At 46.8% G+C, this 11,818-nt stretch overlaps 2 protein-coding genes and 1 non-coding gene across 3 annotated transcripts; 2 read left to right on the top strand and 1 right to left on the bottom strand.

Moving 5' to 3' along the window:
* The first annotated feature begins 1,537 nt into the window (after positions 1-1,537).
* LOC123148609 (protein APEM9) lies at positions 1,538-5,180 on the top strand. The gene is made up of 7 exons (XM_044568077.1): positions 1,538-1,778; positions 1,894-2,045; positions 2,460-2,624; positions 3,795-3,872; positions 3,960-4,239; positions 4,420-4,793; positions 4,902-5,180. Exons 2-7 carry the CDS (start codon positions 1,987-1,989, stop codon positions 5,029-5,031), a joined length of 1,086 nt encoding a protein of 361 aa, XP_044424012.1. The 5' UTR covers positions 1,538-1,778; positions 1,894-1,986; the 3' UTR covers positions 5,032-5,180.
* Positions 5,181-5,556: 376 nt separating this feature from the next.
* On the top strand, positions 5,557-5,628 carry TRNAH-GUG (transfer RNA histidin (anticodon GUG)). Its single transcript has one exon. It is a non-coding gene; the product is annotated as a tRNA-His (tRNA).
* A 116-nt stretch (positions 5,629-5,744) lies between these two features.
* Positions 5,745-7,671, bottom strand: LOC123152665 (probable serine/threonine-protein kinase PBL17). The gene is made up of 4 exons (XM_044572159.1): positions 7,354-7,671; positions 6,936-7,231; positions 6,594-6,729; positions 5,745-6,506 (listed from the first exon to the last, which is right to left on the bottom strand). The coding sequence occupies exons 1-4, from the start codon at positions 7,427-7,429 to the stop codon at positions 5,866-5,868; spliced, it is 1,149 nt and encodes a 382-aa protein (XP_044428094.1). The 5' UTR covers positions 7,430-7,671; the 3' UTR covers positions 5,745-5,865.
* Positions 7,672-11,818: the final 4,147 nt, after the last annotated feature.

Here is an 11,818-nt window from a genome sequence, read left to right as displayed (position 1 = left end):
ACAAAAACCATGATGAGATAGGTACATTGGGAGGTGAGCATCGATTTGACCAGCAACGTCCTGCCAACAACGGTGACAAAATGCCCCTGCAAGCCACAAGCTTCCCCACAACCTTGTCAACAATGTACTGAAGGTCAATTTTCTCGAGGAAGTGAATCGACAGAGGGAGTCTAAGGTATCTCAGGAGGAAAGCAGAACACATGGCTAGAAACTCAGAAGAACGCAGTCAAAGTCGATGCCGACACATCTGATTGGAGTGATGAGGCTCTTCTCAAAACTTGTGACAAGACCCGCCACCTAAATAGTCCACACAAACTGTTGTGGCCAAAGGATATGTCGTACACTCTCCACATCCAGCACTAACATATGCTCACTAAGCTCTTGTTTCTTCCATACTTGGTTGGCATGATCAATTAGACCGACCACCATAACTATTGCGGACTTCAGTTGCACAACATGTTTCATCATGGCCTCTCTTGGGATCCAGTCATCTGTCCATACGTGCATAGATTGTCCATCACCGATCCTTCTAAGCAGACCCTGTTTCAAAAATTCTCTGCCCTCCAGAATCCGTCAAATTTTGGATAGCTTTGCCCCTAGCTAAGTAGTTAAAAAGTCATCTATATGATAGTACACCGCCTTCAAAATTAGAGCACTAAAGTATAAAGGGTGACAGATTAGTCTCCACACTTGTTTAGCTAACGTGGCCAAATTGAAAAGGTCAATCTTTCTGAAACCCAATCCTCTCATATACTTTGGCTGCGTCATATCATTCAATGATACCCACACTGTCTTCCTTTTTCCTACTTTTGCACCCTACCAAAATTGCCTCAATAATCTATCAATATGCTCACACGGTCCTCGAGGTAGCAGTGCTTGCGTCACTGACTTTATAAGAACTTTCTTCCCATCCATTGATAGGATCAACTCGATCCACCCGTCCATGAGCTAGTTCTTTTGGCGGCTTAACAAATAAGCTGCTTTCTCCCCAACTTTTTTCCATAAGCCACCTCCCTCATTTATTGGGTTTGCTGAACTAGTTATGGGATAACTAATTTAGAAGTCTCAATAAATTTATGAAGCGGCTTATTTTTTAAGCTGGGTAGAGGTAGCTTATTTTTTAAGCCGCCCAAAAGAACTATTCGGAAAGAGGCAGTTAAACTTGCTCTCAATGTACAATTTGAAACTTTTTTTTGAGGTAAATCTGAAACTCTAAATGCTAGCATCTACTCCCTCCGTTCCTAAATATAAGTCTTTGTAGAAATTTTATTATGAACCGCATACGGATGTATATAGATGCATTTCAAGTTTAGATTCATTCATTTTGCTCCGTATGTAGTCCATCTAGTGGAATCTCTACAAAGACTTATATTTAGGAACGTAGGGAGTAGTTTTCTTTTATTAGTTTATAACATGCTAACAGTCTTTTTTTTTGAGAATTCTTTTTTGTTGTTGTTGAGAATCACATGCTAACAGTAGTCTAGGTGGTACCCGTTACATGGGCTGTAAACTGATCCAACAATGTACACGGAGGCCCATCGAACGACAACACTCCACGGCTCGGCCCGATTGGGCTGCCCGCCCGTCGACATCACGACTCCAACTCTACCCAGGAGGCCGGCCCGGGCACGACGCCACCGGAGCCTGCCGTCCCCGTCGCAGCTCGCCGACGACTTCGACGGCGCGGCTCCACTCCGCCCCGTCCGCCGCTGGAGCTCGCTGACGCAAGCGATTCTTCCTCTCCTTCTCCCTCTCGAGGTGCTGGAACCTTTCTTCCGGTGAGTATAGAAACGCCCCCCCGCATCAGCTATCCACTCCGTTCGCAATCCCAACAAATTTCCGTCTCTCCCCGCCGAATCCGTCCCTGACCATCTCTCCCTCTCTCCGCCGCAGCACGGCGCGTCCCCTCCCTGACCTGCGGTCTCCGGCGGGTGGAAAGGAAGAGCTAGGAACTTACTCGTGAGGTGGAGGCAGGGACCGGGAACCATGGGGACCTCAGCGGCCGAGGGAACGGATCTCTGGAAGCAAATAGACGACGCCGAGTGGTAAGATTCCCCCTCCTCCCTCTGCCCCGCTGCTCTGCTCTCACTTCGTTTCATATTCATTCATGTGCTTCGTGGTCGTTCTTGTTAGCATACGTGTTCATCCTACCCTCTCACCACCATGTAATTGGATGAATGAACTATAATTGTCTTTCTACAGCATTACTAGCAGCAAAGTATGATATGCAATTTCCTTCACTTTGGAAGTGTAACAAGATTTACTCAGACCAGTCAATGGACATGCTTTCCATGCTAATTGCTAGGTAGAAATTGGCACTTCCTTTCTTGTAATTGCCGATGATGCGTAGGTGACCATGGTGTATTCATATTTTAGTTTAAGTTTTAGCATACAAGGTTCCAAAGGGGGAGATAAAAAGATTGGAACTTGTTCACTTTGTTGCAATTATCATGGTTCAGCTATCTGGTCAGCGGATCGTTCGACCAAGCGGTTTTGACTGCATTGTCTGTGTCTGATCAAATTCGAGCGGCCAATAGAGAAAGAGTATGGGATGATGATGAACTTTTGGAGATGCTCGAATTAGTTGGCATTGTACTCGTTCAAGCACTTAAAGAGCTCAGAAGGTAAATCCTATTTCTTTTCTCCTTTTGTTGCATACTAGTAAGTTCGTGCATAGCACGTGAGAGCTCATATAGTCAAACTACAACCAAAGATAGACATATTGTTACTGTAAAATATATTGTGCCTGTTTTATCTAGGTATCCTTTTTGGCTAGTTATGCCGGCAAATGAAATTGTGAGGCATATGCATGAAGTATAACATACAAAAATCACGTAAAATATACTGAGCGTGTTTTATCTAGGTATCTTTTTTGGCTATCTCAAAGCTAATGTTCTACAGTATCTGTAAAGATAAATATGATTTATGAAGGTACATAGACTTGAATACGAAGTAAAATGAATGATAGTTTGATAGAAAAAGAAGTTAGGAGAGTCTGAGTATGGAAGAGTCTAGAATAAAGTAGAAGTGTGCTTTAAATTTTGTGCAAAATGTCCGTATGGCTTTAGCCCAACCATAGAATCTTCTAGATAGTACACGTGGAAGAATCCAGTGAAGTAATGAGAAGATCCAACGGTCAATAACACTCGGATTTGCCACGTCTCCACCGTTAGATCGGCTTCATCCAATGGTTGTTATTCAAAGTTATTCGCACACTATATAGTGGTATAGATATAGATAAGCTACTATTTGTTCTAATTAATTTCCAGTTTCTGTAAATGTGTTGTAACAAGATAAGGATGTTGATCAACCAGAATCTAATACTGCTAATATAGCAAAATTCTTAATGAGGTTAATGTATTTGCAAAAGGAAAACCGTCATTGCCAGCTATATATGGTGATGCATTGTTTTGCCAGAACCACCTTAAAAGTAGTCCTAATAAAAAGGGAACTAAACTGTCTCACTTGTTACCAAATGTGTCTTATAAATGCACGTTGGGAATTAAACTGTCTCACTTATTACCAGATGTTTCGTATGAATGGACATTCATACACGTGCCTCAATTGCTAGCTTCCCTAGGAACAGGCAAATGAAGATGATATATATGTGGAATAGAAAGTTCTTTATTCAGCTATTTTTATATGGATGCTTATGAAAAGCCATATGCTATATCATGAAGTCCTTAAATAGTGATGATATAGACATTCTTTGTTATTGTGTAGAACATTTGCATAATTTTTGGTACCTAGTTTTTATTCTAATATATGTTTAACACATATGCTAACTGTTCCAGGACAACTGAGATGTTTGTTCAGCTTAAAGCTATGTATGGTTCAGTGGCATCAATACCGGTGAAGGTTTTCCTGACAGGGTAGCTGTTACATAAAATTCTCATGTGTTCTTGGTTTTACTTCGCGGTTCCTCCTTTCTGTACCATTGACATGTATCTTCCATATAGGGCTACCATGCTAATGGCAGAAGGTTCTGGGCCTGACCTTCGACCAATTTTTGAGGACTTCCTTGCTAAATGGAGATACACAGATGATCAAGTTTATGTTTTGAATGGAGAACAGGAAATAACTTCGAATGGTCTTATTGTTACATCAACTATGACAACTGAAGAGTATTTGGAGGTGGTGGAATTGTATACAGTTACATTCCTTAGCATTGCCTCTCATGAGCCTGAAAATGCCATCTCATGGGTAAAAAAGGCAGAATTGATTGAGCAAGATCGACAGGTAATTTTTGTGATGGAGTATGTTAGTTGTAGATAACTATAGCATGCTGAGTTAGGACTTCCCTTATTTTCATATTGTTTTCTTACAATATTGATCATGGAATTCTGTTGTCTCTGCATTTATTCTTCCCTAAGTTTTCATTTGTTTGCATCATTAAGTTGTTTCTTAATTTTTCCACAGGAGCTGCTAGAAAAACTTAATGGACTTCAAGCAGCTGGAAATGAAAAGTCATCCACTGCTACAGGAGCAAAACAATCAGCAGAGAGGAACCTTTCCGCTTCTGAGAAAAGCCCAACACCAGCAACCCATGAGGATGCTCCGACAAGCACCACACGTGCACCCAATGTGAAAAAAAATGGCTTACCAAAGTACATTGAGCCTTCCCTTCAGCGCGTCCCAAATAACTTTGATCCCATGTTTTGGTGGTTCCATTCGGTGCGCGTAAAGTTTGGCAGAATGCATATTGTTCTACCAAGTGGTAAGCTAATGCTTCTGTTCTCGCTGCTGTTCTCGACAGTCTACGTTCTACGGAGGAAAGGCGCCGGCTTGAAGAGGTAAAGGTTTCATCTAGCTGCTGCAGACAGACTTCCAAACGATCCAGAGCATCTTCTGTGGTTTTTCTGATACAGTTGAATGTTTTTCATATGAATCTGCGCTGACAGGGCGGTGTTCCAACACGCTTCGTCCCTGCGACGGGCGTTCCTCGATGCCCTCCAGCTTGCGTTCTCCGTCCAGATGAACCCGCTAGCGGCTGTTCAACAGACGCCGCAGGCCCCTCGAGGAAGCTGGTGATACATACAATGTACCTGCCCATCCCAACATGTAACTAGCAATACCGGGAATTGAAGTTGGGCATACGGGATACTAGTCGCTTTTTGTGGTACTGATGAATGTATTGGAATATAAAGCAAGTCTGCTAAATACATCATGGCAATGTTTCATATCGGTGCCCCTGGTTTGAGAAATTTAGTTGAGAGGCCTTGTTCTTGTTCTGTTGGTTCAGGCGGGTTTAGTTTCAGTAAAGTTGCAGCTGGCAAGTGAGCTTGGACTGGAGAATTGTATGCACCGATTGTGCTCGTTTCTACTGTATGCCCTGCACATGTTTCAGAAATACAAACCATGTAGAGTGAGTGGGAAGCTGTTTCAGATCGAAAAGGCGCTGGTGTTCAGGGCCGAGCAATGTGTAACATGAGTCCACGTAATATAGATCACAATGTCACTGTCAATTTCCCAGGAAGAAACGAGACAGTAGGTTCCGTACTGCGTCCTCTGGTTTCTATGGTATATTAAGCGTAGTAACGGTTTCTGTCCATCAATGTGGCTGTAGTTTAGTGGTGAGAATTTCACGTTGTGGCCGTGGAGACCTGGGCTCGAATCCCAGCAGCCACACAGTGCTTTTTTTCCCCGTATCCATCACGAACACATTTTATTTTTGAACAAAAAACGATTTTTTTTCCCGTATCCATCACGAGCACATTTTATTTTTGAACAAAAAACGATTTGAGTAGTTTGTCCACAACCGCGCTTTCTCTCCGCATTTAAATTTACACACACACACACAGACCTATCCTCTCGCAGTTACCAAAACAAAAACCTACATACACAACATCGCGTACATCACATCGATCACCGGGCCGGAGTCGGGGAGGCGTCGCCGCCGCCACGGCCTCCATCGCCGTCGCCCTCCTCCTCCGGCGGCATGGCGAGCGCGGCCTCGAGCACGAGCACGACCCGGCTCATGGCGGGCCGCACCTTGGGGTTCTGGCTGAGGCAGTCGTACGCCAGCCGCGCCACCCGCTCCAGCGCGCGCGCCGAGTAGGCGCCCTGCTGCGCCATCCGGGCGTCCACGATCTTCTCCAGCTTGCTGCCCCGGATGAGGATCGGGCGCGCCCAGTCCACCAGGTTGCCCGCCCTCCCCGCCCGGCTCGGCTCCAGCGCGCGCTGCCCCACCAGCATCTCCAGCAGCACAACGCCGAAGCCGTACACGTCGCTCATCGCCGTGAGGTGCCCCGTCGCCATGTACTCCGGCGCCGCGTAGCCGTAGGTGCCCATCACCCGGGTGGACACGTGCGTCTTCCCGCCCACCGGCCCCTCCTTGGCCAGCCCGAAGTCTGACAGCTTCGCGCCGAAGTCGGCGTCGAGGAGGATGTTGGAGGTTTTGAAGTCGCGGTAGATGATGGGCCGCGCCGCGCCGTGGAGGAACGCCAGCCCCCTCGCCACGTCCAGCGCGATCCTCACCCGGGTTGTCCATGACAGGGTGCACGCGCCTGGTGCATCCGATGATGGTGATGAAACAGATGTTCAGCATGCAGTATGTAAGAAGTGGGTGGGATCGTTGGTGTGGGTGTGCGTACGTCGGAAGAGGTGGTTCTCGAGGCTGCCCTTGGCCATGAACTCGTACACCAGCAGCCGGTGGTCGTCGTCGCAGCAGTAGCCGATGAGCTCCACCAGGTTCGGGTGGCTGTACTGCCCCAGGCAACTCACCTCGGTCTGCATGCACACAAGATCTCTGAACCTGACTAAAAATCCCTTTGTATCTTACACGGAAACTCACTTTCTTCCAAGCAGATTTTTGTTTTGCAACTTCCCGTGTTTTGGTTTCGTAAAGATTCAATGTGCCATGGTGAATTGGTGATAGTTTTTTCCATAAAGAGTGAATTGGTGATAGTGGATTATACATTTCGATAGAAACTGACCAGCCACTCGCGGTCGCCCTGAATGCCGTCCGGGTTGAGCCGCTTGACGGCGACCACCACAGCGCCAATGACCCCCTTGTAGACGACGCCGAAGCCGCCCTCGCCAATGATCTGCGTGGGGCTGAAGTCGCCGGTGGCCCGCCTGAGCTGGTCGTACGTGAAGAGCTTGAGGTTCCCGTACACCGACATCGCCCGAAACTCCGCCAGGTCCTTGGGCAGGGAGAGCATAATCGGCTCCGAGCTCGTCTTTCTCAGCTTCGGCGGCGACGACGTGCACCGACGCGGCCGAGGCTCCTCTACACGAAGGAATTCCAAAATGTCACTCTCTAGAGCGTGCGCGCGCACGCATGCATGCATGGTGCACGTACGCCGGAGCAATCTAAGATCCGAGAACGTGAGCGGCGCATGCAGCTGGTACCTTGGACTTGCGGTTCCTGGATGCGGCGGCGGGGCGGGCGCATGTCGCCGCAGCTGCCGATGAGCCACCGGTGCATTTTCGGAGATGGGGAGACGTACGACGTGCGTGCTTAGGGGTCTGCAGGCTGGTTAGTTGATCGGGTGATCGGCCGACGTACGAGGTCCGGGCGGTGGCGGCGGAGGCCAATGGCAGCCCCCGACCGACCACGCGCCGGGAGAGATGTGGAGGGGAGGACAGAGGTGACGGGAGGAATGGTCGGAGGGCACGGTCCTTTGGGGCTGCCTTAATTTGGCACGCGTACGTCTGTTGTTTCGGGCCATAGCGCCAACGACAATGGCGGGGGCGTGAGTGAATGAAGCAAAGCGTCCACGGAGACAATGGCGTGACAACGCAACGTGCTATTAACAATACCTAAAGCATCAGGTGGGCTATTTTGATTGGATGTAATCAGGGAGAGGGGGGCCCACAGTTGAAATCAGGGGCTGGAAAGAGATTATAGGAATGTTACGTAAGAATTTAGTAAGGGGTATGGATAGGTCTCAATTGGCTGAAATTTAACCAAGTCTTGGTCAAGTGACATAACATACAAAAGAAAAAAAATTAAAAAGAAATTTTTTCATGGATCTTAATGTAAAATCTTATGGATATAACATCGACTGAGATTTAGCGAAGTCTCAGTCGACTGAGACTTAGCAAGACTGTATAGTAAGTTATGCGTAGGTATACATTTTCGCACAAATATAGATGCAACCCAATGATTCAATTTCTTTGTTGGCCTAGTGAAGTTGGAGTCGCTCACTCGGAAAAAGGTAATTACGATGACATGTAATCTCGATCAGAGGGTGACCGGTGGACTTTGTGCGGTTAGTGGCCGATTCTAACTCAGCCTGACGATGTTGGTGCCTATGATGCTCTTGAGTGTCCTTTCCCCTCCCTGGAGGTGTCACTGTGGGTTGTCATCCTTCACCTTTGGCTCTGGGTGAAAACCATTGGCCGGCTTGTCCTACCGGGGAGCGGAGGCACCGTAGCATCTTCACTCCTTGGAGGCATTGTCTAGAGCATGTCCCTTTCAGCGGGTTGTTGGGGGTGTAGTCCGTGGATGGTGACGGCGGTGCTGTTTTCGACATGGTGTGGCTGGCAACGATGATCGGGCAAAGCGTCTCTTCTTCTTGGTGGTCTAGTTTCTAGTGACCATGTGTGCTCCATGTGAGCTTTCTTTTGTTCGGGGGGCCGATGCTTTTCAAGATAGGGTGAGAGGGTAGGGAAGCCTCTTTGGTGTTGAAAGAATGGTACCATGGCAAGGTTCGCCTTCGTTCAAAGCAAGCAATGGCTCCTTTGGGTGCTATGCTCTTTGTTGCCCCCAAGTCAACATTCACCTTTGCCTTGGTCAACGGCTTCTATCGTGTTTGAAGAGTTAGGCATTTGCAAGCTGCGCTCCTCTTTTTTTAGTAATTTTGGAAGTCTTCGTAAATCTTTTTTGACCATATGTGGATTTAGCATTTTTGTCTTTTTTCTATGTTATTTTCCTGCAACGGTCTGTGATCTTTGTATGTTGCTCTCCTCACCTTCAGTGGTGACCTATCTTCTGGGCATGTTAAATGTTTTCGCTTATTTTTCTGTAAATAGTTGGAAAAAAATCTCTTTTGGTTTCTTAATGGATTGAACCTTTTGAGGTTTCATAAAAAAATCAAATAAAATTTGAATTTATTTACTTGTGTTGATAGTAACAAGCTTAAGAACCACACAACATACATCGTGTCAGCCCTAGTCAACTGGTTGGAGCCCTATCTCCTTTGGCATGGAGTCTGTGTTGAAATATATTGCCCGCCTCCCTTCAACAGTTCAGATTTTTGGATGAGTTGATTGGAGCATGAATTCAATAGTCTTCTCTTTAAATCATCCTTGTGAGGATGTCCTCCTTTTATTCATGCTGTATTGAAAAATTGACAAAATTCATGCGTAACTAAAAATTGACAAAAAAATGTTCTGGCAATGAGATTCGATGCCACCACCTCCAAAGTACTTTAGTTATTTACTCTGAACACAGGGGCTTTCAACTAGTAAATTCATCCACTAGAGGGGATAGGTAATTCTGATTGCCAGGTGGTAACCACAGTATTTCATCCGGTAACCAAAACCCGGATGCAACCAATCCAATCGAGGTTCTTCCAACACCTCTCCTTTATGGACTAGTTTGGTTGCTACCCCGTGCTTCACGCTTGAGAAAATCCGATGTCATTCCTAAGTGTGAAAAAAACAATGATTCTTGTCCAGCCTAAGGATTTATTTTAAGAAACTGTCAAGGGAAATACTTCCCGCATGGATATATTCCAAAAATAAGTGTTGTTACAGAGTCACATTGAGTGTGAAGAACGGTTATCACGCCACATTCCGGTGTGATCCTTGAGCTTGACTGATTTAAGTTGTGACCAAAGTAAGATATCAATGATGATGTTATGGATTACAATGTTGTTGCCTACATCCATAGCCTTGAAGACTTTTGAGTAATGGGTGTCCCAAAATTTCCGTAATACAATCAAAAAGATGAACATACCGATGGTCATTGGCGGGCCATTAGGTATCGAGGGTTTCCATAGTTTGTCGATCAGGCTAAAGCTAAGAAGTATTCAAGATTGCGCCAAACTTGTCAACCAGCGCTGCATCTGAAGAGCATGTGAGCTCTGTCTTCAATGGAATTACCGCGGCGGGGGCAGAAAACTGAGTAAAACAATGTTTTTTTGGTGAAATTTCTCTGTTGTGTTAATGCGATCAAGATGGAACAACCATCCAAAAATGCAAACCTACATCGCACCCTTGATTGCCAGGTCAAAGCAAGAGAATGGAGAGCTGCATAGCAAGTGCTTCATATGCACCTTTGGTTGTGAAGGGGCTCCCATTTAGCAACATCGTGTTTCTGGCACAATAGTTAAGGCACTTCCTGCAACAGAAGTCTGAAAGCAACACGTTCATCGTCAACGGTTAGGTTTAGCCAGTTATGAAAACCTAAATCGATCCACCCTACAAAATTTGAGCAACTAAAGCATTGGTTTAGTGTGGTGCAAGTAAAGCTCATGGAAGGATGCAAAGAGGCTCTAGTAAAATTTATATGTCATGCCCAAAAAAGTGGAGGAGCCATTCCCCACCGAGTGGTGGGGATGTCACGTAGGCTCTGGAGATGTTTGAAAATGATCTTCCCAAGGAAGGAGCCCCTTGTTGTGAGGGCCAATGTGAAGTGGAGATTGGCATACGATCTAGTCCTTCCAAGGAAGGGTTGGGAATGGATGAATTTGAAAGCAAATTCTAGCATAAGACCAAACATCTGCGCTTCTAAATTCCCAAGACGAAGGCCACCATCAACCCTATGGGTACACACTTTGTCCCATGCCATAGGGAACTTAGCCTCAGAGGAGAAATCCTCGCGAGACCAGGATAAACTCCTCCTACGTTTGATGACACTTTTTGGCATCGTGAAGTAAAGCATAAAGTGTGTGGGAAGACTGTTAAAAGCGGTCGACAAAAGAACTAGTCTTTGACCTCACGATAACTAAATGGCTGCCGGCCGAAAAGATAGAGATCACACCGGTTGATAATTGGTTGGAATGCTGAGGGTAGTTTGAGTTGGGGAACATAGTAATTTCAAAAAATTTCCTACGCACACGCAAGATCATGGTGATGCATAGCAATGAGAGGGGAGAGTGTGATCTACGTACCCTTGTAGACCGACAGCGGAAGCGTTAGCACAACGCGGTTGATGTAGTCGTACGTTTTCACGGCCCGACCGATCAAGCACCGAAACTACGGCACCTCCGAGTTCTAGCACACGTTCAGCTTGATGACGATCCCCGGACTCCGATCCAGCAAAGTGTCGGGGAAGAGTTCCGTCAGCACGACGGCGTGGTGACGATCTTGATGTACTACCGTCGCAGGGCTTCGCGTAAGCACTGCTACAATATTATCGAGGACTATGGTGGAAGGGGGCACCACACACGGCTAAGAATATGATCACGTGGATCAACTTGTGTCTCTAGGCGTGCCCCCTGCCTCCATATATAAAGGATCAAAGGGGGGGTTCGGCCGTCCAGGAGGAGGGCGCGCCAGGAGGAGTCCTACTCCCACCGGGAGTAGGATTCCCCCCTTTCCTAGTTGGAATAGGATTCGGGAGGGGGGAAAGAGGAGAGAGAGAAGGAAGGGGGGGCGCCCCCCTCTCCTTGTCCTATTCAGACTAGGGGGAGGGGCGCGCGGCCCAGCCCTGGCCACCTCTCCTCTCTTCCACTAAAGCCCACTAAGGCCATATACCTCCCGGGGGGTTCCAGTAACCTCCCGGTACTCCGGAAAAATCCCGATTTCACCCGGAACACTTCCGATATCCAAATATAGGCTTCCAATATATCAATCTTTATGTCTCGACCATTTCGAGACTCCTCATCATGTCCGTGATCACATCCTGGACTCCGAACAAACTTCG

The sequence above is a fragment of the Triticum aestivum genome, chromosome 7A, assembly GCF_018294505.1.
Source record: "Triticum aestivum cultivar Chinese Spring chromosome 7A, IWGSC CS RefSeq v2.1, whole genome shotgun sequence".
NCBI lineage: Eukaryota > Viridiplantae > Streptophyta > Magnoliopsida > Poales > Poaceae > Triticum > Triticum aestivum.
Note: the sequence above shows the minus strand (reverse complement) of the source record. Positions and strands in the feature narration are given on the sequence as shown.

What these genes read in the sequence shown, in the direction of transcription:
- LOC123148609 (XM_044568077.1), top strand. Translation starts at nt 1,987, where the DNA reads ATGGGGACCTCAGCGGCCGAGGGAACGGATCTCTGGAAGCAAATAGAC. An exon ending in GTGAAGGTTTTCCTGACAGG is followed by an intron (nt 3,873 to 3,959) that starts GTAGCTGTTACA and finishes TCTTCCATATAG; the next exon opens with GGCTACCATGCTAATGGCAG. An exon ending in TGATTGAGCAAGATCGACAG is followed by an intron (nt 4,240 to 4,419) that starts GTAATTTTTGTG and finishes ATTTTTCCACAG; the next exon opens with GAGCTGCTAGAAAAACTTAA.
- LOC123152665 (XM_044572159.1), bottom strand. Translation starts at nt 7,429, where the DNA reads ATGCACCGGTGGCTCATCGGCAGCTGCGGCGACATGCGCCCGCCCCGC. An exon ending in CCAGGAACCGCAAGTCCAAG is followed by an intron (nt 7,232 to 7,353) that starts GTACCAGCTGCA and finishes TCCTTCGTGTAG; the next exon opens with AGGAGCCTCGGCCGCGTCGG. An exon ending in AGGGCGACCGCGAGTGGCTG is followed by an intron (nt 6,730 to 6,935) that starts GTCAGTTTCTAT and finishes GTGTGCATGCAG; the next exon opens with ACCGAGGTGAGTTGCCTGGG.